The sequence below is a fragment of the Aquila chrysaetos genome, chromosome 5, assembly GCF_900496995.4.
Source record: "Aquila chrysaetos chrysaetos chromosome 5, bAquChr1.4, whole genome shotgun sequence".
Lineage (NCBI taxonomy): Eukaryota > Metazoa > Chordata > Aves > Accipitriformes > Accipitridae > Aquila > Aquila chrysaetos.
In genome coordinates, this window is record NC_044008.1 from 60170827 (window position 1) to 60194945 (window position 24119).

Consider the following 24119-nt stretch of genomic DNA (forward strand, 5'->3'; position numbering starts at 1 on the left):
TGTCATATGTCTGTTTATCTTGGGCCCAGGAGCTTGCTCTAGTGTGGTAAAGGTCATCCCAGAGCCCATCACTTTATATGTAAAGCTAGCTCGCTCTGGTCTGGTTTTCCCCATAGGCATCACTTTACATTTATGTACATGAATTGCTCTGTCACTGAGTTCTTTGACTGATTCTGCAGTTTGCCTTCATCCTTACAACCTCGTCACCCCACTGATCACTTCATTTTCTAGGTCGTTAACAAATAGGTTAAGCTACATGTGCCAGCATAGGCCCTTGTAGAACTCCATGCATGACCTTCCTCTATTGTTTGGTCTTGGAACAACTCGGGAAACATTGGTAATAGAAGAACTTTGAATAGCAGGCTAAGGATCTATGGCCTGCTTTTTTAAAAAGAACAGTATTAATGCTGTAAGAATATCCAGCTTGTGTGTGCGGACTGGATTTTCATAGTTTTGTTTGACCTGTACTATTCTGTTGTTTTTAAACATATGTAGAACTCTGAGGTGGTGCCAAGCTGTTTTAAGGGGAAGCAGAGATGTGTTGAAACTTGTTTCCTATGTTCAGTTAACTAGAAAAGTTTTCTAAAAATGTGCCTTTGTTTTTCAGAGTACATTCACATAGCTTAGTAAAGGGCTCAAGCTAAATATTAGTAGATTAACTGCAATGACTCCTTCATTCCTTGGGCTTGTGCATGACTGATGTCTTGATGCCTCTATTTTTATTTTTTCCCCAGTACTGGACTGTCCTTTGCTTTTGACATAGAGGCTGAGCAAGGTTGTGAAGTAATACGATGCTTACAACATCCTTACCTGGAAGTGGAAGCTATATGTTACTTAGTGAGTCTGTCAGGAGGCAAAAGGGTGAAGACACTTCATACTAAAATGCAAGGCTGAAACCCAGAAAATGCTTCGTTTTGTCATGAGATCCTAAATAATCTGCCCCCTGCCCTGGTCCCTTGGCCCGTATATGTAAAAAGGGACAGGCAGAGTATAAATTCATGAACATGTGAGTGTCATTCAAATTACGTTAATGAGCTGCAAAAGCCTTGTATATATGCAAATTCCTATTCAGAGTGGGATTTGGATGAGTGTGGTTAATGAGGTGGGGCAATAGTTTGGTCAGTAAGGATGAAAAGGAGCAGTGACTGGAGCAGCATCCTCCCTCTGCCCCGCCAGGGGTGTGGGAGTTTGGGGGGAGGCAGCTCACCACAGGGTGGGAAAAGTGAGGGAGTGTTTGTATCTGCAGTCAGTACTGCAGAAACACTGCACGTTTTCTGTTTTCACTTGGTCAGGATTTCCATGGAAGTTTTAACTTTGCTATCAAAGTTTTCTTAGGCAGCTTTTTCAATTCTGGTTGTTCTTGTGGCTGAAGCCAAGTTAAATGCAGTATCATTTTTGGAGTTTACTTGCAATAGTTTTCATGTATTTTAAATCATAGGTGTGGCTGAAACTTGGCTTATAAAAACGTTCGTTCCGTCAAGCAGTTTGTTTCCATGCAGGGCAGGGGTTATTGTGTGAATAGATTAATTGAATTCAGTCTTACTTTGATTATAAGAAAAATACAGTGCTTGAAGGATGAGGTGGTGAGGAGAGGGACAGTGTGTAAGATTGATGGCACCGGGAAATGAAATACCCCTCTTCCCACTGAGCAAGCGTCCTTAGTATCTCTCCTTAACGTGCCAGTGTGACTGTGAAAGAAATATTCCTATAGGCCTTGTCTGTGCTATATGTGGGCCAGGAAAGTATTGCATAAAGAATGTATTCTTAGCTTTCTAACGCACTGTTAATGTTTTGTCCTGGGATTAATCATTGTGAGCTAATGGGTTCTTAAGCACTGCATGCTTGTCTTCCAGCCTGTAGGTAACATGATGCAGCTAATACATGTAAAAATACGGTTTTCTGGTGTGGACAGCACTGGGAGGAGGAAGGACAGAGTAGCCCAAATTCTGAGGGGTGAAGTAGGATTGTGGAGTTAGGATCAGCTTTGTCAGGAGTCTAGGCCTTGCCTAAATTGCATTTTCTCAGTTTGTCTCTGGCTGCATGTTGTCATTTGAAACTGTTTTTTTTTATCCTCTTTTGAATGCTGAAGAAAAGCAGGAAAGTCTGCTTCCTCTCCTATTATTCCATCATCTTTTTGCATTTTTACATAGTGAGAAGAAACCAGTCGTTGTGGGTGATATGAAAAACTGAGCTTCCTGCTTTCTCTTTCTTTGTCCCCATGCCTCTTTTAGATGTCTTCCCCAGGATATGCATTCAGTGTTTGGCACTGCTGCTGCCCCGTTGCTCTCTTTCCAAGCTGCGCTGGTACTTGGAATGAAATCAGTGTGATTCTTGACAGTCTTACTGATGCTTTAGTGTTGTGAGTAGCAGCCAAAGAAGTCATCCATGTCTCGTTAACTTGACTGACCTAGGATCCTGAATCTGTCTCTGTGGGAACTGGGTTGAGTACTGACATAGTAAGAGTTTTGAAATGGGACATGAACTTCTGACTGCCAGTATTTTCACCTGGGCTTGGACAAGTGACAGAAGTTCTTTTTATCCAGCTACTGATTTCTTTTCTTCAATAATGAATGTATTTTGGCACTTTAAAATTGATCTGTCTCAATATGTGATGTAAATGTTAATTTATGTCATATTGTTGCATGTAATAAATAATCACATTTTTTAATGCATCTGTACAGTTAGGAATAAATTAGGCTTTCGTGTTCATTTAACTTTTCTATAAATAGTCAGACCTATAATTTGTGTTTCCTATTGTGCTGCGACAGACAATAGCTCTTCAGAGTTTGAAAAACTGACTTTTCTTGAATTACTGGGTGGCTACATGTGGTTCATGCATAGTTTTCCTGCTAGCACTTTGCTATTATGTGGCTACTCTCTATTCTAGATACCTTGTTGAGAGAAAAAAATGAGCTAGCATAGATAAGAGTGATTTTACTGGGTGGTGTTCTGATCTGGTTGCATAGCCCTTTGTGTTCCTAGGGTAGTCATAGGTAGTCATGTTCCACTGATGAAGCATTCCCACATTGATGCCCTCTTCTCCTGTCCACCTCTGCCCATGTTTCTGAGGTTTACAGTATGTATTTTGCAATTATTTGCCTTTTTGGAGCGACTGTAGGACCAGATATGTTGTGTATCTCATTTGTAGTTCTTGATTCCCTTCTTTGACTTTGCCTTCGGTTCTGAAAAATACTCTTATCCACAGAATCTGAGGCTGGAAGGGACCTTCCAAGGTTGTCTAGCCTACTAGTTCCCTGCAAATACACTTATTCAGCTGTAGCTGCATGAAGAGCTATCTGTAGTGATGCCCAAGTTCCTCTCCTGAACCATCAGCTACCTAATGAGAAAAATGTGTGAAATTTAGGTTTTCTTCCAATTTTGACTGCTTTGTGTTTAGCAACTTTCAATTTCATATGCAGTTATCTCTTAACTTGATGAAAGTTGATGACTGGGAGGGCCATGTAAACATGTGAATGCTATTTCTTGGTCTTGCTTTTAGACTGGTGCCTAAAAACCTGAACCTGTTGGTTCACAGATAGGTGCTTTGATAAAATATAAAGAGATAGTAATTCTTCTTAGACCAACTGATATGGCTGAAAAACATTTCAGATGTGCAAATTCTTTCTCTAAATATAATAAAAAGTATTACTTTCCATCAAACATTGCCTGTCTTGCATCCTTTTGTTATGGCCACTGCAATATTGATAGATAAAATATGGGAAGCAGAGAAGTGGCTCCCAGATAAATGGTGATGCTTAAACAGGAAAATATTCAACAGCTAAGGAACAGAGAAAGGACTCTTAGTCCTTTGGTCTCCAGCAAACATCTGAGACAAGCTTTTTCTAGGAAGGACTAGGACTAAGCAAGCAGAGTGCAAAGAACTAGGATCATCTCTGCTTTGTAATGATGGCTTGTGTTTCAGAAATAAGTAGAGGAAAGGCAAGAGAATGGGTGTTTCCTCCTGAAAGAGGAGGAAGACTTGAGCAGAGAAAACGCTTATCTTGCCTGCACTGTATGAAGACTTAGAAAAACTGCACTAAAGGAGTGATTTTGAAGAGCTTCACTAGAACATGCTTGAAATCAATACTTCATCAAAGTAGAGGCCAATTGATGATAATCTATGCTATGAGAACGTTGATGTATGAAACTTGGGGCTTCCCTTGGTTTCATGCTGTCATGGTTAGGGAGTCTTCACAGAACTGGTGAGAAGATATGTGATTTGTGTGGTGCGTCTTACCTGATACTCTGAGGAACAGTAATGTAAAAGGAAGATTTCTTAGTACTGTTCAAGCTTTTAATTCGTCTCAATGACTTTGCTATATGACTACTTAAAAAGAAGTATGTGGTTTGGCTTCCTTATGTAATTTCTATACATGAATTTGAGGACCTTGTGAAATAAATTATGTGCAGAATGACTAGCTTTTTTTTTTTAAAAAAAGAAGACTATATGAATGCCAGTATGATTGCTTGATGGATTATTTGTTTTCAGCTTATTGACACAGTGGGAACTTTTGGCTCCGTTGCTTATTTCTGCGATAACAATTAAGACTAATTGTTAGTAGTAATAAATTACTATTCTTGGTGGACCAGTATTAGAGGGGAATAGGGTATTTGGGCAGTGTATTTCATAGGTATTTGTTGTCAGCAGATTTATTTCATTTGTGTTCTGTTTCTTCCTTTGGAAAGGGAAATATTTTAATGATAAATTATTGAGTATTTCCCATACCTGATGTTTTATCTGATCTCTTAATTTTCCTCTTCTTCTCCCTTCCTTCCGCCTTTCCTTCCTCCCCAGTTTTTGTTCTAGATGTTATTAACTATTGTTGCGGTCTTTTGTATACTCCTGTGGTTACAGATAAAAGCACTACCAACTTTCTCATGCATCTTGTGAGGCGGTGTATGAAGAAGGTGATACTAGTAACATGGTACCCAGTGACAAGGCTGATGGCAGCTGTGGGCCTGTCGGAGTTATGGCCATTGCTGTCCTTAGCTCTGTGGACAGATCCTGCTTGTGTGATGGAGCTCAGCGTCTCAGAATCTCTCTTTTTAGGTGTAATTCACAAAGCCTGGGAATACATTCCTCAGAACAGAATTTTGTGAGAAGGTTTGCTTCAAAGTCTAAAAGAAAACACTAATTTTATCACGTGCCATTTTGGCTTTAAAATATTTTTTTTTAAAGTGAGAATTGTGAACAGATAACTCCAGTTTTCTAGTTCTCCTTCTCTCGGGGCATTAATGTAGCAATTGGTTACTTTTAAGGGAAATGAGATTCAATTATATACTGGCTTAAGCCTGCTGTTCAGTACTTTGCAAGTCAGTATCCAAATTTAATATGATTATTAATTAAAACCTTTTGAGATACCAGAATAATAGTCAGTGATGACGTAGTCTGTCCCCTGTGCTGCATCCTAGAAAATTGGACAAATGAAGGGAAAAAAAGTTGATAGTCTATCTATAAGTGTTTTGGGTATATTTGACTGTATAATCTCATATCCTGAAGTGTTACCTCATTTGAAGCTAATTAAATAGCAAAAGTTTATTTGGTTTTAGTGGACAACGAACTCTTCAGCACTAGGTGATAATTTATGGCATGTGGAGAATAGATCGCTTTGCAGTTCTGTAAGCTGCAGAAATAATTTTTTTTTTAATTTTGGAGGAAAATATGCATTTATTATGGCAATAATTTGTTTTAATCAAGTGATGCTTAAGTTGGTTAACACATACAAAGAAATAATGTCTGTTGATGCAGTAGAGATTTAAATAACTGTTGCAAGCAAACATCAAACACTGAATGTAGGAGTGTAGATCTTGAAATTGTATGTCTTGCTGCTAAGAGGTTCTGTAAGCTGCTTGTGGAAGCTGCCTTTTTATCCATGTTGCAATGTAAGTACATTCATTGAATTCCAGGTACATGCTTCTCCAGCTTTCCTTCAAGACTGACTTCCAAAAGCTACATGTGTGTTGTGCAGGTATTTTAGATATTTAGAAAGTAACTAGAGCTTCATTCTCTAGTGTTCTGCTGAAAATGAACGGCTGTAGGGATTCTCATTTAGTAGACTCCCTATCTGTAAATCCCAAATTAGTCAAATTGTTTATGTAACCATTGCTTTTGTTTTAACTGTATATTTTAAAATGTATGTTCTCTTTTTTAAAATCCTTGAGGGAGGGGAAATAAATGTGTGTTTGTGACCTCTTGTATGGCTTCCAGAAGCTGAGATTTCTTGGTCCTAATTTTTTTGCTTTTTTATACAAAGAGACAATCTTTCAGACTATTACTGAGAGCTGTATAAGTTGTTGTATTTTGATTATACCGCTGTAGACCTTTTGTGTTATTTGTTAGATTATAATAGGACATACTGTGTTTAGCAAGCTCTTTGGACAGCTGTGTCTATGGCTGGCTTGGGCTTCACTGAAGCTTATTGCATAGGAATTAGCTTTTCTGTCAGCCAGTTGAAAGGCTTAGTTAAGGATAAGAACGTTCTTAATAAAAAGTAAATTTGTCTGGCAATGACCCTCTCCCAAATAGCTGAAAACAATTGTCTTCATTATTAGCCTTAGGTGTAAGCTGTTTGTCTTTAGAGAGGCACATTGTTTTGTATCCAGAGATTGTCTAAACTAGTATTTCTGCAGTTAGTTGTCATGAAAATCATGCTAGCGCGTAGCTCTGTACAAATAATTCCCATCTGCAAAGATAAATACACTAGGGACAATTAAGTTGAGTGTGGCTGAAAAAAACTTGAGTCTCCAAGAACTGAAATGAAGATTACTACTGTGTCAGCAACCTTATTTAATACCAAAAGTAATAATATAGTTCACCTAGTGAATAAAATCTCTTGAGAACGGTAAAACTTTTGTTATGGATTAAGATAAAATGTGACTTACTTTAAATCAAATACAATTTAGACATGACTAAAGTCTTGGCAGACTTTCTGCAACAAATCTAGCTTTTGCAGTTTGAGCAAGTTACTGCACCAGCTGCCTGCCCCACTTCTCTGCTACGGCAGTGTTAATGTGCAGCCAGGGAGGCAGGGCAGGACACAATGTGGTTTGCAAGCCATCATATACAAAAAAAAAAAAAAAAGAATGCCAGAGATTTAAGTGTTCAGGCACTGAAGTGGCATTTTGGGTACGTGGGCACACAGTCGGTTCTGCTGAATCTCTCTTCCAGAGGAAATAACCTCTAGGGAAAGGGGTGGAGTGGAGGTCTAGGAGGGCAATTGCCTACCCTAATTTGCCGGGTTATATGTGTCAAGGCTTTTCAAAGATATTTCACATGTATGATAGCATAGCAAAATACCACAGACATCTGTAAAAAACATAAGACAACTTTTAGCACATGGGGATTATATTAAAAATTCCAAACTCGGCCTGCCTCTTGTTACTAGCAGCCAGTTCAGTGGGGCTAGAGCTGTCGTACTGTTTTCTTTTGCAACATCCTTCCACTTGTCAATGAATTTTGTTACTTTTATCACTGTGGGTTTTCTTGTCTCCAGTAAGCCACCGACATCTCTAAGAACTTGGTAGCGTCACTGGCGTAGGATTAGATGGAGGCCCCTGAACTGTGGGCTGGAAGGAGAGCTTAGATTTGTGTTCATGTATGAAACAGCATTGCTCTGACCTAACTAAAACTTACTAAATTTGAGGTTAGTCAAGTTTTACCAGCATGACAGATACAAGCAAGCAACGTTTGCCAAGAGTGGTTAAGAAAAATGTTCATTGTACTAGTTGATCTGTGGAATTAAGAGTTAAGTGGTTATGGTATACTTGGTAAGTTGTTACGTGAACTAAATACAGAAGGATGGCAGTGGGGAATTGCAGGACCTCAAGTTCAGCAGCCCTTTAGACTGAACTGTTGCAGTTTTTAGATGATCACTGCCAGAGATCCCTAGTGTTAGCAGGTGCTTGAATCTAAGCTTCGTCATTTGGGTAGGCTGGTTCAAGGGTCATAATGTGTATATTAACAGATACGCAACCATATCATTTGCAAGGAAATATATTGTTTGTGAGCATGCTAAAGTAAATAACACCTGATGACTTAAGCTTTATAGTGTACTTTCTCTGCTAGCATGGGAAGAAATATGTTACCTGGTGAAAATCATGAATACAGTGTTTGACCTTAAGGAAGCCCATATCTGTGGAGATACCAAGAGTAAGTCAGTCCAGGCTATTTTTGGCATTTGCAACCTATGGACATAATTTTGTTGATGCATTTTTAATGGATTAAAATCTATTTTTATTGCCAGCTAGACGAATGCTTAGATTTGGTCATACAATTGTGACATGTTCTTTATAAGCACTGATAAACTGTGTAAATATAGGGTTTCTTTGAGTAAGAAATACCCTGTCTCCTTGCGTGTGTAACAAAAGGCAAATAATATTTGTACCTGCCATTGGTTTGTACCTATTCTTTTAGCGCTGCCCTGCTTGCCAAAACATTGTACATACCACTCTAGGAGACAGATGGGGTTTTCATTATGAAAACCAATGGCCTCCTTAAAGGTTGTAGTATGTTGCATATTTATGACTGTTCTGTGCTTTTGCCTCCCCTCCATTTTGAATTACGGTGACTTCAACCTTTGAGTGTTTTGGTTGCATTAGACAAATGCAGGAAGTTACAGCCTGTCATCGAGGCGCTTGAGCTTCCATGAATTGGTTTTTTCACTCCCTCTTGCAGATTTTTGGTAGACTGACTTCAATTTTTATAGTTTAGCCTTGATAGCTTCCTTGTGTGAGTCTTGCGGATAGAATTTAGGACTAGGGAATGTGCCTTCATAAAAGACGGGAATATTTTTGCCTTTGTGATTTCCCATTTTCACAAATCTTAAATGTCTTAGAGCCCAAGAGTTTAGTCTGTGTAACTGTAGAGAGCTCATGTAGCTCAGGTATAGCTTTCTTCTCCGAAGATTTATATCAGGGGTTAAAGAGGCTGTTCATAGCATGCAAGAGCTCTCCTGTATTTTTACAGCTGGGTGTTGGAGGCATACTGAGATTAATTCAAAACCATTTCCATACTAATCTAATGCTTCCTAGTCGCTTCTATTGGAAAAAAGAACAATTTTGATTTTTTTTTTTTTTTTTTAAAAAGTGCATTTTGGAATTCCTTGAATAGTAGTTTCCTTGTTTCATAAGGGGTAAATTTCCATTTGCGTCGTCCTTGAAGACGGTGTTCGAGCTTTGTCAGTGTGAATGTGTGCACACTGTTAATGCAAACTGTAGCCAGAGCTGATCCCTCTGGATGCTGGGGCTGAAGGTGCTGTGCAGGGTGTCAGTGTGGAGGCTCCTGTGGTGAAGACTTTAAAAGAGTACAGGGGTGTAGTCAGAAGGGTTTTCTGTCTTACACTTTGCCTTTGAAGTGACTTGTTGCAGTGCTTGCCCTCTTCTGTGATAATGATTCTTAATTTCTGAGACTGTTAGCAAACTATTGCTAATCACTGCGTTTCTAGTAACACAAGAAATTTACTGTCACTGTCTTAAATTGCTGATTATAAATGGGTGACCTCCAGTTCGTTATCTGTTTTTTCATTCTTCCTTCTCCTTTTACTTACTCTCTTCATCCATCTTTTGAGTAGTGTTTGAGGTCATTTTTTTCTTTTCTTTTTTTCCCCTTTTAACTTTCATGTTAATGCTTAGAGAATTGTGGAGGACCTGTTGTATAGCTTTAGGCACAAAATGCGGTGTGGTACCTAGCCAAATGCTTCTTGTTGTGCTGGCAAATCTTTTGAATGTGTTTTGGAGCTTATTCACAGCTTCTAGTTATCATAAACATCCGGAAATAACTTGTTAAATTCTCCAGATAGATCCTGGGGCTGATTACTGGGGATATAAAAATACCCTTTCTAGAAAGCATTCATCAAATTGTTGGAACTATTAATGCTGCCTCTGATGGATGAGTATGCTGTTTTGAAGGCAGTACCTTGTGGTACTGGTATTTGTGATAAATTTTCAGTATTGTCCATCATGCTTTCCTACGGACACTGCTCAATTTATTTAAAAAAAAAAAAAAATACTGACTGCTCTCTGGTTTTTACCTGTCAGGCAAGTCCCTCCCTTCAAAAAATGGGAAAAAAAGGTGAAGGCTCACAATCTGTGGTGTTGGATCTCAGCAGATAACCTGTATCTGATCCTTCCTTGAGCAGCGGGATTTACAGCTTGTCTCCTGCATTTCAAACCAGTGTTTTAGCCCCCATGTATTTTCCAGTCTAGAATGACATTTTCTGCCTGAATCTGCTTTTTAGTTGCACTTCTCTCAATTATGTGCCAGTGAGACCCACCACACAGAGTTATCAAAGGAATTTCATATCTAGAGGCACTAACACGTAGATTTTATTTGTTTTTAAACTTAATTCCCAACCTTCATAGATCAGTGAGACAAGGTCCAGTTCTTGAAAGCAGTTTTCTTTGGTCTGACCTGTTAACCTGACCTGTGCTAATGATGGGACTTCTCTAGCCAGAAAGCTGCCCAGCCTGGCCATCTTTCCTTGATGGGTGGAATGACTGGGCTTGTGTGGAAAACCATTCTTTAAAAATAAAGATTTCTCTCTGCTATTTGCTTTGCAGAGAGAAATCAAAGTAAATGACTCTTAATGTTGGCTGCTCTGTTACAAGTTAAGGTTCCTGGTGAAGTATTTACTCTGAATGCCTAAACAGCATTCACAAAGCAGAATGGTCCTGTTGTGTGGCATAGACACATTTCTCCAACCAGACATGCTTGTTTATTGAGAGAACTTGGTGAGTCAGGAGCTACAAAACGTTCATTGATGCTGCAGCCTGATGCTTTTTATTTAATAGTCCTTTTGTGGATGTTTTTGGAGAAAACTCTTGTTCCTCCTTACCTCATAAGTGTCTACATGCAATTTTTGGTTTGGGGGACTTAAACAATTTTCATATCTGTTAGCTTTTAAAAAAGTGTACTAACTCTTTTGAAAGAGAGCGCTGTAGGTAGAACATTCTTTCCTATTGATAGTCACAGGAGAGAAGTAGGTGGATGATGTAGGATGCCACCCATGGATTGCTTTTGCATCCTTAAGCCATTTTCTTCCAAACCTTATTGGTTATCTGAAGTAGGCATGGAGCAGGAAATAGTCCTTGTTTTCAGATGAGTTGCTTGAGAATGTTTTCTCAACACGCAGAAATAGGGAGATGCACCTGCTCATGTGGCTGTAGCATGAACTGCATCAAATGGTTGAGTTCACACAATCCGACAGGAGAAAAGTGGCACAGATTTGGAAACAAGCAACTGAGAGGTGGGAAAATAATCTGGGCTCTTTGCTTCTGTGGATCTCCTGCCTGACACATACAATTAGGTGATTTATCGTAAGACAGCAAAATGCCCTGATGGCTTTGGGAAGGATGGACTGTGGTCAAAAGCCTTGGGTGAGGGGACGTGGGCTGAAGCAGGAGTGTATATAACGAACCAAGCAATCCCCATGACTAATGCAGCTTTTGCGGAGGAACACGTTTGTGTTGTGTTGTCGAGCAGGAAATGTCAGATGCATGTTTATAGATTAGAGTTACCTTATAAACTCTGTGAAGGTCTTTACAGTGAGTCAAAATAGAAACACTCTGCTAAACTGAGATAAGTTGAGTTTCTGTAAAGCTTGTTCATACTTTTTTATACTTAGAGCAGTTTTTCTACTGTCCTCACCCTCTCTTTGAATTTTAGATATTGCCTAGATATTACAGGTACCAAAACGCACAACGTCAGAACACCTAGTGTGCTTGATACTGGAATTTGTTGTATCTGAAACTGGGTTGCGGTCAGCTTGCTGTGTTTCTCCTGCCGAAGTTAGGCAAGTGGCAAGTAGCTCAACCTTTTCATAGCTAAATAGCATCAATTTCTTGTGCACTAGTGTGATGTTTGTAAGAACATGTATTTACCTGTATGTGAACATGTAACTAAACACCTAGTTATCTGTAATTGCAGTTTGCAAGCTATCTTTCAATCTGTCCTTGGTAGCTGTGTATATCCTTTTATTTTTGTTTGGTTGGGTTTGTTGTTGTTTTGTTACTTTCTGTTGTGTTAGGAAAGAAAAACCAAAACATTTTGCCAATTCTGATAAACAGCCAGAGGTAGGGGCAGTTACTTGCATTGTGGATATTTGATGTTGTTGGGAGACAGACTCTTTGTGGTGGGTTTTGTAGCTTGCTGCAGATGCAGGTGTACTGCTGAGAGTGATCTTTTTACTACTCTACTTCAGGCAACAGGAAAAAAAAAGCAAGATTTCCTGAAGCAAAATGCTTTGTGTCTTTGCCCTTCAGCTTTGCTAGTGTAACTAAGCCAGCAAGGGGTTTGAATTGTGATGAGGTGAGATGTGACAGGAAAAAAAATTATAAATTGCAGCTTTTTCATGTATTTACTTTGTGTGTTTGACAGCACTTGGTTTGTTTCCCTGCTATAATTATCCTGCCTGTTCTAAGATTAGGGTACCAGTGTGACATGGGCCAAGGGCTTGTAGCCTGGATAGTGCTTGTAGAGGCAGAGGCACTTCTGCTGGTAGAGCTGGGCTGTGTCCTCAAATAAAACACAACTGTGTTGGAGGAGGGGAGAGGAATTTTCATGTTCAGATTGCAGCAACGTGAGAGACTTTTGCCAGCACGGCTGTCTGTTGGGCTCTGCTTCCCTGTGCCACTGATTGACACAATCCACTGGCAAAACTCTATGGATGTGTGTGTGTGTGTGGCATTTGTTTTAAGGCATTGCCTCTTTTTACTTATATTTGTGTCAGAAAGGTTCCGATGACATGAAATTGTAATAAACCCACAAGCCTTTATTGCTGGTTTTTTCGTGACTGCGTTTTTACTTGATGTATCTGTTAGTGCCCTCAACATTGCAAATAAAAATGTTCTTGTCCTCCTTTGTAAGGAATGCGCTAGGGTGGGGAAGATCTGGGGAATTTTATTTGTTTTGGGTCGTGTGTCTGGCTACATGATAGACCCTGCTTTCTGTATGCTTATTTCTAATTTGCCTATACCTTCAAAAAAATGGAAAACATCCAACATGTAGCAGGAGCTTCTTTGTTAGCTCAATTATTTCTTAATCCTCTGTGTTTTTTGCAATTTAGGCCTATGAGTTTATTACAAAACAAGAACAGAACGAAACTCTGAGAGGTTCTGGCTGTTCAGGAAGTGACTTCTAATGGCAATGGTAGTAGGCTTTAAACCCTTCTGCTGTGACTGCTCATTCTGTTGAAGAAATGTTTGTAAAGCATTATAAGTAGCATTTTTCCATGTTTCGGATCTATTTGTTTCACTTTCAGCTGTCAACACTTCTGATTGTAACTGAAATGCCTTATTCTTTTAAGACATCTCTGTTTCTTACAAAGTAACTCCCCTGTTCTCATTAGTAGCTCCCATAGTTAAAAGTGTGAAGTAGGTTCTCAGGGTATTCAGAAAAAAAAATGCCAGCAAACTCCTGTTATATTAGAAATGTTTGTGGTAGTCTGCAGCAAGGTTTATCTAAGATTTGCAGCAAGGTTATTCAGTTCTGTTGGTGTGGTTCAACAGAGCAGAGATTTTAAATCTGTCTGGGTGCATACCTCATTAAATACATGAATCATCTAATTTAGGGCTTTTAAATAACACGACCTATTTCGGTACAGGGAAATACTTCTTGTGGACACCTGTGCATTGGAGATCTCTTGCAGGTGCTGGAGGTTTGAGGAATTGATGAGAGTTTTGGGGTGGTTTTGCTAAAGCTAGGGATGGCGTATTTTCTAATATTAGCACTTTAGGTTTAAGAATTAATGTGAACATAACTTGAGTAATGTACGCGTCTGAACACTTTGCACAGTTTGAAGAGCTGGAGAGGATGGGAGCATTTGTACTCTATTTCAAAGATAGTTTGTAAATGCTAGTTTGGTTATTCAGCGTTCAGTGGCTGGGAAATTGCAGAACCCTGATATGCTGAATTAGCTGTTTTAGTCCCAAATATATACTTCAAGTATTATTTTGAATTTGGTCTTTTGGGATTGACTACAAAATATTCAGGGTATTTAATGGTTTCATACAGAAGATGCAGATAGCCAGTCGTGGCAATGAGTTCTAGGCATTTCACTTCCTTGTGGTTTCTTGGGAATGCAAAATTCCGCGGGAATATAATTTCAGCTGGTGTCACAGGCGTTGTGTTGGCGAACAAGCCACTGTCAAGCACTGAAAGAAGTTTTAAAATAGAAACTAGGCTCGTAAGTTGACTTTCTGGCTCCTGCTTGACCAGCGGGGAAGTACTTTGTGCACACAGGCGATTGCTGGTTTTGCTACTTTGCATAGTGTTTTTCTCAGTTCCTGAAGAAGTGAAACAGTTTACAAGTCTTACTAGTTTGATTCATTAGACCATGTTGGGAGACAGTAGAAGACTGTGTAAATGAAGAAACTAATTAATAGAAGTCAAAGCCCTACTCCCCCATCCAAAACAGAACATGCGGCTCTGATGTGAGAAGTAAGAAAATTGAATCGGAAGAAGTTTCCTTTAATTCAGTAATAATCATATGTGGTTGAACACAACTCAGATTATAATGTCTCTCTTTTTAACATTGGTCATTTCTCTCCTTTCCTTTGAACCTGTGTGGATTAGTTATGCTGTATGGCAAAAAGTGAGGGAGGGACTTGAAAATGAGGTAGGGTTCCAGAGTTAAGGACTGGCACAGCTTTTAAGTACAGGTACTGGAGACTTGGATATTGTCGATATGTGACTTTTTATTCATCTAGCTGGAAGTGAAAAAATTTGCTAACATTAGAATTGCTAGCAGAACAGTGATTAGAAAATGGTTATGTTTACAAGCTTTATTTTGTACTGGCAACTTGTCCTTCTCTCAATTCCGCACTCCCCCCCCCCCCCCCCCCCCCGCCAGTATTGCTGTCCTGAATTGTGTATGGCAAATGGAAATCCCTTTAAAAATTACTCATTACAGACTTTCGAAGTAGATATATGTCTGTGAACAAGTACTGTTTTACATTATATTTTGGATAATCAGTGGAGGAAGAGCAGTAGAGGTGTGCCTTTAAAAACTGTATGCTTAATGGGATTAAGCCACATTCTGATGTTAGTGTTTAAGATGATGTAACTTGAATACTAATTTTTTGTTTTGTTTCTTTTAAGCAAATGGTTATGAGCCTTAGAGTTTCTGAACTGCAAGTACTTCTGGGTTACGCGGGAAGGAACAAGCACGGACGAAAACACGAACTTCTCACAAAAGCACTGCATTTGTTAAAGGCTGGCTGCAGTCCAGCTGTACAAATGAAAATCAAAGAACTCTATAGGCGAAGGTTCCCTCAAAAAATCATGACACCTGCAGACTTATCTATCCCCAGCGTACACTCGAGCTCCATGCCAGCAACTTTGTCTCCGTCTACCATTCCACAGCTCAGTTACGATGGCCACCCTGCCACGTCACCATTGCTTCCTGTTTCGCTTCTGGGACCTAAACATGAACTGGAACTCCCCCATCTCACATCTGCGCTCCACCCTGTCCATCCTGACATAAAACTTCAGAAATTACCTTTTTATGACTTGTTGGATGAGCTGATAAAACCTACCAGCCTAGGTAAGGTTGCAAATGTAATAATATTTGAACTCTTTTTTTTTTTTTTTTTTTTAAATAGTAATGGATGAATTCAGCTGCTAATGCAGTAACTGGTTAAATATTGCATCACACCAGTGTTTAGAGAATTGCTATTTTTGGTAACTTTTGGAACAGATTGTTCTACATGGAGAGACATCTTACGTAACACTCATTAGTTGCTTTAGCTGAGCCACTAAATATGGTTCAAAGATCCGTTATATCGAAGGGGTGAGTTTGAAAGAAACAACTTTACAAGAAACAAACTAAACCATAGAAAAAGGAAAAAACCTGTCTGCTTTCGGTAGTTCTTATAAACCATAGAGTTTAATTATGTAAAAAAACAAAATAACAATACCTCCGAATCCATCAAGCCCACAAAATCTTCTCATCTGTGCTGGGAAAGAATGCCAGGCTAGATACTTGCTGTGATCTATTACAGCCTGAACATCTGAATTTAGGAAGACTTGTGGTTCTTTTGCAGTTGTGGCTACTTTTCTTTAAACTGTCTGTTGTATTAAGGTATAAATCACTTGTGTAGCTGCTGAGAATAATCTGATGCTTCTAGAGCATTATATAACAATGTGTGATTTTTCTGGCTCTGACTCCATGTAGCACTTAACAGCGTGGTTAACTTTTAATACTCTTAAATGCTGCTTAAATACAATAGTCCTGTTGATTTCTGGAGGGGCTGCTTGCATGTTGGAACCTCTGCTGTCTTGAAACCTTGGAAAAGATTCACTGTGAGAATAGCTGGTAGGAGGAGGTTTGTGAGAGTAGAGCCGGGGAGATGGTGGGTGAGTGAAAAAAAAGTCCTTTGCGAAAGAGATCCCTTGTAAACAGAAATGAGCAGGTACTTTACATTAACAGTCTGAACAGCTACAGGGACGTAGGAGGCCTGATATGTGAGTGGTGATGGTGGCCTGCAGATTTCTGAAGTATGTTGCATAGTTGTTTGCATATTTTTTTGTTTTAACTGTTATAACTGAGACACTGAGGGAAAACCAGATAGCTTTTGATAACCTTCTGGTTCAGGTATTCTTTTAAGAGGTATACTGTATCTGTTTAGATTTAATCTAAAACCTAATTGATTAATAAGCATTCCAGGCAATGCTGGTGGTACAGGATAATTAGGTACTCAGTATGTGTCTCCATCACTTCTACATTATAAATACTTAAAAATAATGCTGTAATTTCAATAAGACATTCCAGTGCGGGAATTATGGTATGCTTTTATTCCTAGATGTGGTAAGAACACTTTGCTGTCAGCTCCATGTCTGACAGACTGGCCCCAAATGAAGAGATCATAATTCACGCTCTGTCATGTCTTATTACTTGAGGAGTTTATATACAATAGGATACATTTTTTTTCCCCCGTTGTGGACTCTGAGTGTCAAGGTAGGAAAATGGAAGTGGGTGAAATTCCAACCAGATACCTTTATAAGCAATCTCTGTCCTTTCAGTTAACTTAAGGGTCTGTTTGGGGTTTTTGTTTTGCATGTGAATCCTGTCTGCAGATGTCTTTCTGTTTGTCCGAAGTAATACTATTAGAAAGCTTTTTTTTTCTTGTGCTTTTGGGAGAGGAGAAAACTTCAGTGTCCATGCATATGAGAAATGGTTGGTTGTTTCCTTTTGTAGTGGAAAGTAATGTTGCTACAGATTGTAAAATTGCTAACTATAAATGTCATGAAGGTATTTTAGAGTAATAAATATATATATGTTAATGAAAAAACCTGTTGGATTAATAACCAGTAATATGCAGCTTTATACGCTTCCAAAACAACTTGGAGCAATTGTGCATACAGCTTAGCAGTTTTAAATGCAAGTATGGGGCAGACTTGTATTAATTTTTTCCATTTATACAGTTACTGGTACTCTAACTAAAAAGTCTTAAATGATTTGTTGAATATTTGCCCCAAATGGTTTGGGCGTCCTTGTCACCACTGCAAACAATGTGGATTTCCTCAAATGTCAAATTTCTAGATTCCCTGGCTTTGTTTCAAATGGCAGATGCATATTACAAACACTCAGAACTACTTATTGGCATTTGGCCAGCGCTTCAGCATCTCCTGCTTGCTTTTTCCCATCAGATTCCTCATGGGGTAGGGATAAGAAACTTCAGAATTTACTTTGTTTCCCTCTACCGCAAGAATGAACTGATGACCTGATGTGGGGTTTTAAATAATTATCTCCCTGCTTAAAATGGAACCTACAGGAAAAGAAAAAAATATGTGTGAAGGAGAGAATGAGTGCTCTTTCCACTCATTTGAGGATCTTTAGCTTCTTCTGAAATGATAGTCATTATGTAAAAGTTGGGCAAAGCACATCTTTGGATGTGATTCTGCCTGGTCTTTCCCAAGTCAAGGTGGAATTGCTTGGAAGGTTTGCTGCAGTAGTCTTCTTTCCCATCAAGAAGTGATTATTAATTTGAAAAACAATAATTTGATGAAGCCTTAGGGAAGGGAGTTGCACAGCAGGGCACTTGAACGTGCATTCTCTACCCAAATACTTTACGTAGGTGGGTAGTACACAAGTTAATGTGAATAACAGATAAGGAAATTAAATTTGCTAACTATTATTTTTAATGTCAAGAACAAAAGGAGGAAATGGATGTTACCTTCATACACTTGCTTCCTCAAAATGTAGCTCTGAACTGTGATTGAAATCGAGATGTCGACTGCTTGCTGGGCTGGATTCATGGCAAGGACGAAATGTGGTGCTTTATCCATCTGTAGCCTTCTCACCAACAGCTATTGAGGATCTTTACTTGAGCATGGCTGGCTGAAGCATGTGTGACAAGCTAAGGTTAGAAGGCCGTTGGCTAACTTGTTTTAACTTTCATTGGCTTACAGTAGCCCATACAACTTGTAGCAGTGAGTAGGATGCTTGCAGAAGAGCAGACTTGCCTAGCTAGTTGAACTCGTAAACTCAGCCTATGCTACCTCAACCTGCTCTTGTTCGAAGAACTGAAAATAGCAGCTAGGCCCTGCTGATGGTGGGACTCTCCTCCTGCTGTTACTCTGCTCAGATAGCAGAGTCTCTTGCTTCCTTCCGAGTGTTTCAAGTACATGACTCCTGCATAGCTCTTCCAGGGCTGTGTGGCTAATACTGACAATTAATGGTTATGCTGGCTGTGCTGTCAGGAGATGACAGCATTTTCTTTACTCCCAAGAAGGCTGTCAGTTGGGCTTGTTTATCTGAGACGAAGAGCTATCTGTCCATGTTTAGTGGAGCTGTCGAATTTGATCCATATTTTATTAGTCATCCTTATTGCAAAATTGAGAAAGCTTCTACATTGGATGTTTTTGTGTACAAGCCAACTAGGAATGCTCTATATTCTGAAAACGTATGTTGGTAGATGGATCTGTACATTGAGCTCTTGCAGTGCTAGTGAGAAGTCTGAGCATTCTGCCCCATGGTTAACCACGATTTGATGTGATTATATGACTGTTTTTTTTGGAGGAAAAGCTATCCAGTTTGGCCTTGATGGAATGTATGAAAGTTGCCTTATTATTGTGACTTCTCTGCTGTTTTTTTGAATAGGAACTCCTTTAAATAGGAGAATTTTGGTTGTTGATTTCTGAAGTGAAGCTGCAGCTTTCACTTAATTTTTCCCTATTTTCAGCCCCCAGTGCACAGACGCTGCTAATTGGTTGTTTTTTAAGCATAGGGCCAATTTTCTAGAAGTAACTTCTAATACACAGATAACATCTCTTTTGTGCGGTGAAGTGTGTTCAGTACGAGATGAGTAGAGTACCAAAATTCTGCCAGATTATTATGGAAGGGACATTAGATACTTCAACAACATCTTAAAAATACTTCTTGTTACAGCATATGTCATTCCTAATTGCTTTAGCTGTGTAGTTGTTCCAAAAAACATTTTAACTAGGTTATGGGTCTTTACTTACCTGTAAGGGGAAATTAACCTTTTATTTTCAATTTAAAGGATTAAAGAGGGCTGTGCTACTCTTTTAAAAACTGTCTGACTGGCATACGGATGATCATCCTACAATTTATTTGCTTGCTTCAGGTTTAAGTGATATGGAACACAACACAAACTCAGAACTGAACCTTGGAAAATGAGATTTTTTGCCTACAGGTCACAGCCTCCTGGAAGGAGGAGACAAGCATCAGGCTTTTTGGGGACTCAATCACTTAGAGAAAGCATGCTGCCAGACTCCAGATACTGGCTCCATCGGGTTAGATGAGCTTCCAATGGCTCTACTGAGGCTTGTCTTGATTTGCTTAGGTCTTAGTTTAATTTCTTAATCTGTGGATTCTAATAACAGGGTTTCTCCAATAAGCAGAATTTCACCCCTGGTGCCTGCCCTCAAGAGTTAAGTGCTTACTAACCAGCGTTTGTGCTTCTGACTTGCATTTACCTTGAAATTTTCTTTTTGACTGTGATTGATCATGGTAACTTGGACATGCTGTGTTCTTGAAGACAGATCTTGCAATTGATCTGACTAAAATCTTTAGGGTGACTGTAGTTCAAGGTACAGCTATTAAACAATTAAACAATTCAGTGCACTTAGAAATCTAGGTTGGAAACTATGTAAGTTTTGTTTGGCAAGTATTTCTCCCTTTCATATATCAGCAAGCTGATCTGTTGCTCTGTGCAATCAGTATCACGGTATATATGAAAGTCATGCTTTTACTGTCTTCTGTGTTTGTTATTTTTTTAAATGTACTTTGTGGGAGGAAGTTCAACAAAACACTATATTCTCAACTCGGGCTTGAGCTTTCTGACTTCCGGCTCTACAGCTTTTAGTTTTGCAAGAATAAGCTGAAATATTAGTTCTGTCTTGTTCATGTGCTGTAGCTGAACTAGAATTACAGTGCACTTAAGTTTCTTTTTTTGGCTTCAGCTTGTATTTGCATGTGGTATGCCTCAAGTTCATGTATAGAGAATCTTTCCATAGGCTTGAGTCTGTTTCTTTTAAGTATGAGAGCTTTAACCAACCGGGTAGCTCTTGTGCTACAAGAAAAGGAATATAATTTATCACGGCTCGCTTTAGCTGATTGCTCAATCTCCTCATGCGCAGAACTGAGATCACCCAAATTCCAGGACCTTACAGGATATGGATGTTTTCAGACACTGCTGCTCTGATATGAATGGATCTAGGAAGCCACTTTGCTTTCCAAGATCAAATTAGGATATCTTTTTGATAATTGATAATTTGATAAGGAGTTGGGCTTGATGATCCTCGTGGGTCTCTTCCAACTCAGGATATTCTATGATTCTAATTAAAGCTTTTAGTAGAAGGAATTATGGCAAACCACGTGGTTGACTCAAAGCATGTGAGTAATCCGCTAATAATCAGTGAACCAATCTGAGCTTGGAGTGGTATCCCTTTTAAGCGTTTGGAGAGCTTGAGGCCTAGCAGTGGTGCTCACATAGCATGAGAGAGGAAGCTGTGCTATTGCAATACATATTTTTTAAGATTTCCACTTGCAACCAGGATGTTGAGGTCACTTAGTAGCTGTTGGAAATGTTGCTGGGACTTGGAAGTCTTCAGTAACTTGGAGTCTTTTAGAGATACTTTTATCTCCCTTTATGATGGCTTTTAGAAAAAGATGATGTGGCTTGTGCTAATCCTGGTAGAGAGCTTACTAGGGACTCTGTTATCTAATCATGAACTTTAATTTTTTGCCTTTCCTATTAGGCTTATAAAACTTGCTACTTTCTTGGTGAGAGTAAAAATGCAGTATAAGCAGGATACCCCATGTAGGGACATGGCAGTGCCAGCTTTTTAGTACTGCCCATTTGGAGTGTTTAGCTGCTGTTGGTGCTCTTAGGAATAGAAGCTAAAATTTTCAAGTCTGAATGGCAGCAGTTGAGTTCTGGGACATACGTTTAGCTGTCTAAAGAGATCAAGTGACTTAAGAGTATGGAGGATCCAGTGATGTTCCTTCCCTCTGGTAAAATGCTGGAACAGATGTGCAGTGGAGGTCTGTGGGCCCAGGATGGGCAGCGGCGAGAGGAGAGCTGGGGTGGGTGGGTATTTACACCACAGAGGTAGGTTGGGAGGGCAGAGAGTTCTGGCACTGAAGGTCCGCATGAAATTGTTCCTTAATACTAACTGTAGGTCTTCAGAAATCCTCATTGCTCAGAAATTCTCTAATACGTAAGTGATTAAAAAAAAACCCACATAAATATCTGTCCAATTGCACAGAGTTTCCAGCTGATCTATTCTGTTTATACAACGTATCATAGAGAGTTATAAAACACGTAATATTTATGAATTAATTGTAGCCCTTGGAGTATTTCCAGGCTATTTTCATATATATGTTTAGGCACTATTTCAAATAAGCTCATTCGTGTCTCTTTACTCTCTGCCTTTCCCACCCCCGGTGTAGCTCTGTCTGTTCCTTCTGAGTATTAAGTGTTAAAAGCTTAAATTGAACAGAACCTAAAAATGATCTTAAGTGATAAATGCAGCAGACTGACCAGAACCGGAGTTCAGTTTTTCATCTGGTTTAAGCTGAAGAACGTGGCATTGTCACTTCACAGTAATGCAGTGTATTTGTGAGTGTAGTGCAGCTCTAACCCGTGGAAGTGGGTTAAGAGCTAGTCACCGCTATCAAGGAAAGAATGATTTGTATGTTTATTAAAATGCTTCCCTGCAAGTAGTTTTGAAGTGTTAAGGTTATACACAATATCCATTGTTATAAGTGTTTGAAATGAAGTGAAATGGCCAAGATGTCACAGCAAGCAAGTGACAAAACCAGAAATGGGAATCTGAGATTTCTCTTGGTGTTGGATGTGAGCTTGGTGTGGCCGAGCTCCTGAAGCCCACGGCTTGTGCAGGGCACGCTGTGCTTCTGCACAGCCCTTGGCCCTGCTCTTAGATGGCTGCCGTGCAGCTGGTCAGGGCGAAGGGTCCAGTTTTAGCCTGGTCTGACATGGCTCTAGCGATTAGCAAGAGGCTTCTCCTGCCTTCCAGGGGAGAGGGTGGCTCTGAGGAGTGGTCTAGCTGGGACTGACCTGATACTACAAACTACAGATGCATTTAATGGGCAGCAGGAAATTAAGGGTATGGTGGGTAGTCATTTAAAAGGTACTGCTGCTTGATTCTAGAAGATGGCAGGAGCTTGGTGCTAAGAGGTTGTGGTTAATGGTGAGGAAGTGTTTATGTATAAACACTTGTGTTACCCAGGAACTTTATAAATTGCGGTGGTTTTAAAAGGGCTAATGATGCATCCCGGGATGTTGTAGATCCCCCATTAAGGTGTATCCTTTCATTGTTTCTCTCCCATGTAGCTGCTTGGTTTCTGCTTAGATACAGGTATTGCACTATACTGTACACAAGCATTTGATCTCACGTCCAAAAGCAGTTTTATAAACGAACCCTGTTCAGGACTGATAGAAGAGGTTGTGGACAAATTACACTATGAGGAGCTATGTGTATGTAGTATTGTGTAATGGATTTTCTGGCTTCTGCTGCAATTGAACATAATTCAAAGCCTGTCTGAATTTTACCTTTTTAAAAGGTAAACATTTTCTGTGCCTTAATCTAAATGCAGTAATTTTGATGTAGCTTGGAGGCAGTGTATTAAATTTTGAGCAGTGATATTTGAAAGAGGATTGAACATAAATTGATACAATGCCTTCTGTTGTTTAAAAGAAAAAGCAAAATGCCTGTGCTGCAACAAAATGAGGTATCTTACCTATCTGGGGAAGATAAGCAAGAATTATTTGTGTATTGGGTTGACAACTTCTATAATGTTTAGGTTTCTCTGGCTAATATTTTGACAAATTTAACTGATCAAAATTATGTACTGTATTAGGTTAGTGAATAACCAATTAGATATCTCTTGTTTATCTTACAGCATGTAGCAAAAATTTTCTATAGTCCTGATACTCTTACTTAACATAATTATTTTTGCCTTTGGAAGTAAATGTGCTATTGGAAATCATTGGTAATAGGCCAATTCAATGATAGCTTTTCTCATGGCCTGAGCTTAGGTAATTACTGCAGTGTAAAGTGCAAGTTTAATTTTAGTCCAAGTATCTTTCTGTATTAGAAGGTAACATGTTCCCTTCACTATTTAATAAGCTGCACTTGGTGATGATAGATAGAAAAGATTAACCTTAGTATATTGGCAGTATGATGGTCAGATGCAGTTGCATTAGGAAGCATCACCACCTCAACAATGTGATAACAAAAGTTTCATTAAAGATTTTAAGGTATCTGTTCTTGAATGGAAATTTAGAGACTGGCTTTTTCTCAAGACAGCAAGAGGTATTTTACTGCAGAAAGATTGTGTGGCTATTTTTAGCTGTGGGTACTGGTGAGGTGGAACAGAATATTTTTAGAGCTGTAGAAAATGCAGCCACTCAAGCTGGGTTCTTTTTTTCACTCTAGCGCTATAGGGTTTTTCCAAAATAAAGAATAAAATTGTTAGGAAATGTTTTTTAAGTATCATTATTGTTACTTATATAAGTAATATATTCATTGTCTGTATACATACATACATATGTATATATACATTCATATAGAATTTTAAGTGTTTTGGTCCTGTGAATGATAGTCATGTATTAAAATAGTTTTTGCTCACATT

The 24119-nt window shown here is 39.1% G+C and overlaps 1 protein-coding gene across 6 annotated transcripts in view; it reads left to right on the top strand.

Moving 5' to 3' along the window:
• Positions 1-24119, top strand: part of PIAS1 (protein inhibitor of activated STAT 1) — a 60941-nt gene that overhangs the window by 10822 nt on the left and 26000 nt on the right. For all 6 annotated transcript variants that reach the window (XR_005932457.1, XR_005932458.1, XR_005932459.1 and 3 more), the window contains exon 2: positions 15095-15539. Coding sequence is in view for 3 of the 6 variants with exons in the window: in XM_030014807.2 (XP_029870667.2) it covers positions 15095-15539 (445 nt within the window). In the remaining 3 variants the exon portion in view is untranslated. The remainder of the gene's footprint in view (positions 1-15094; positions 15540-24119) is intronic.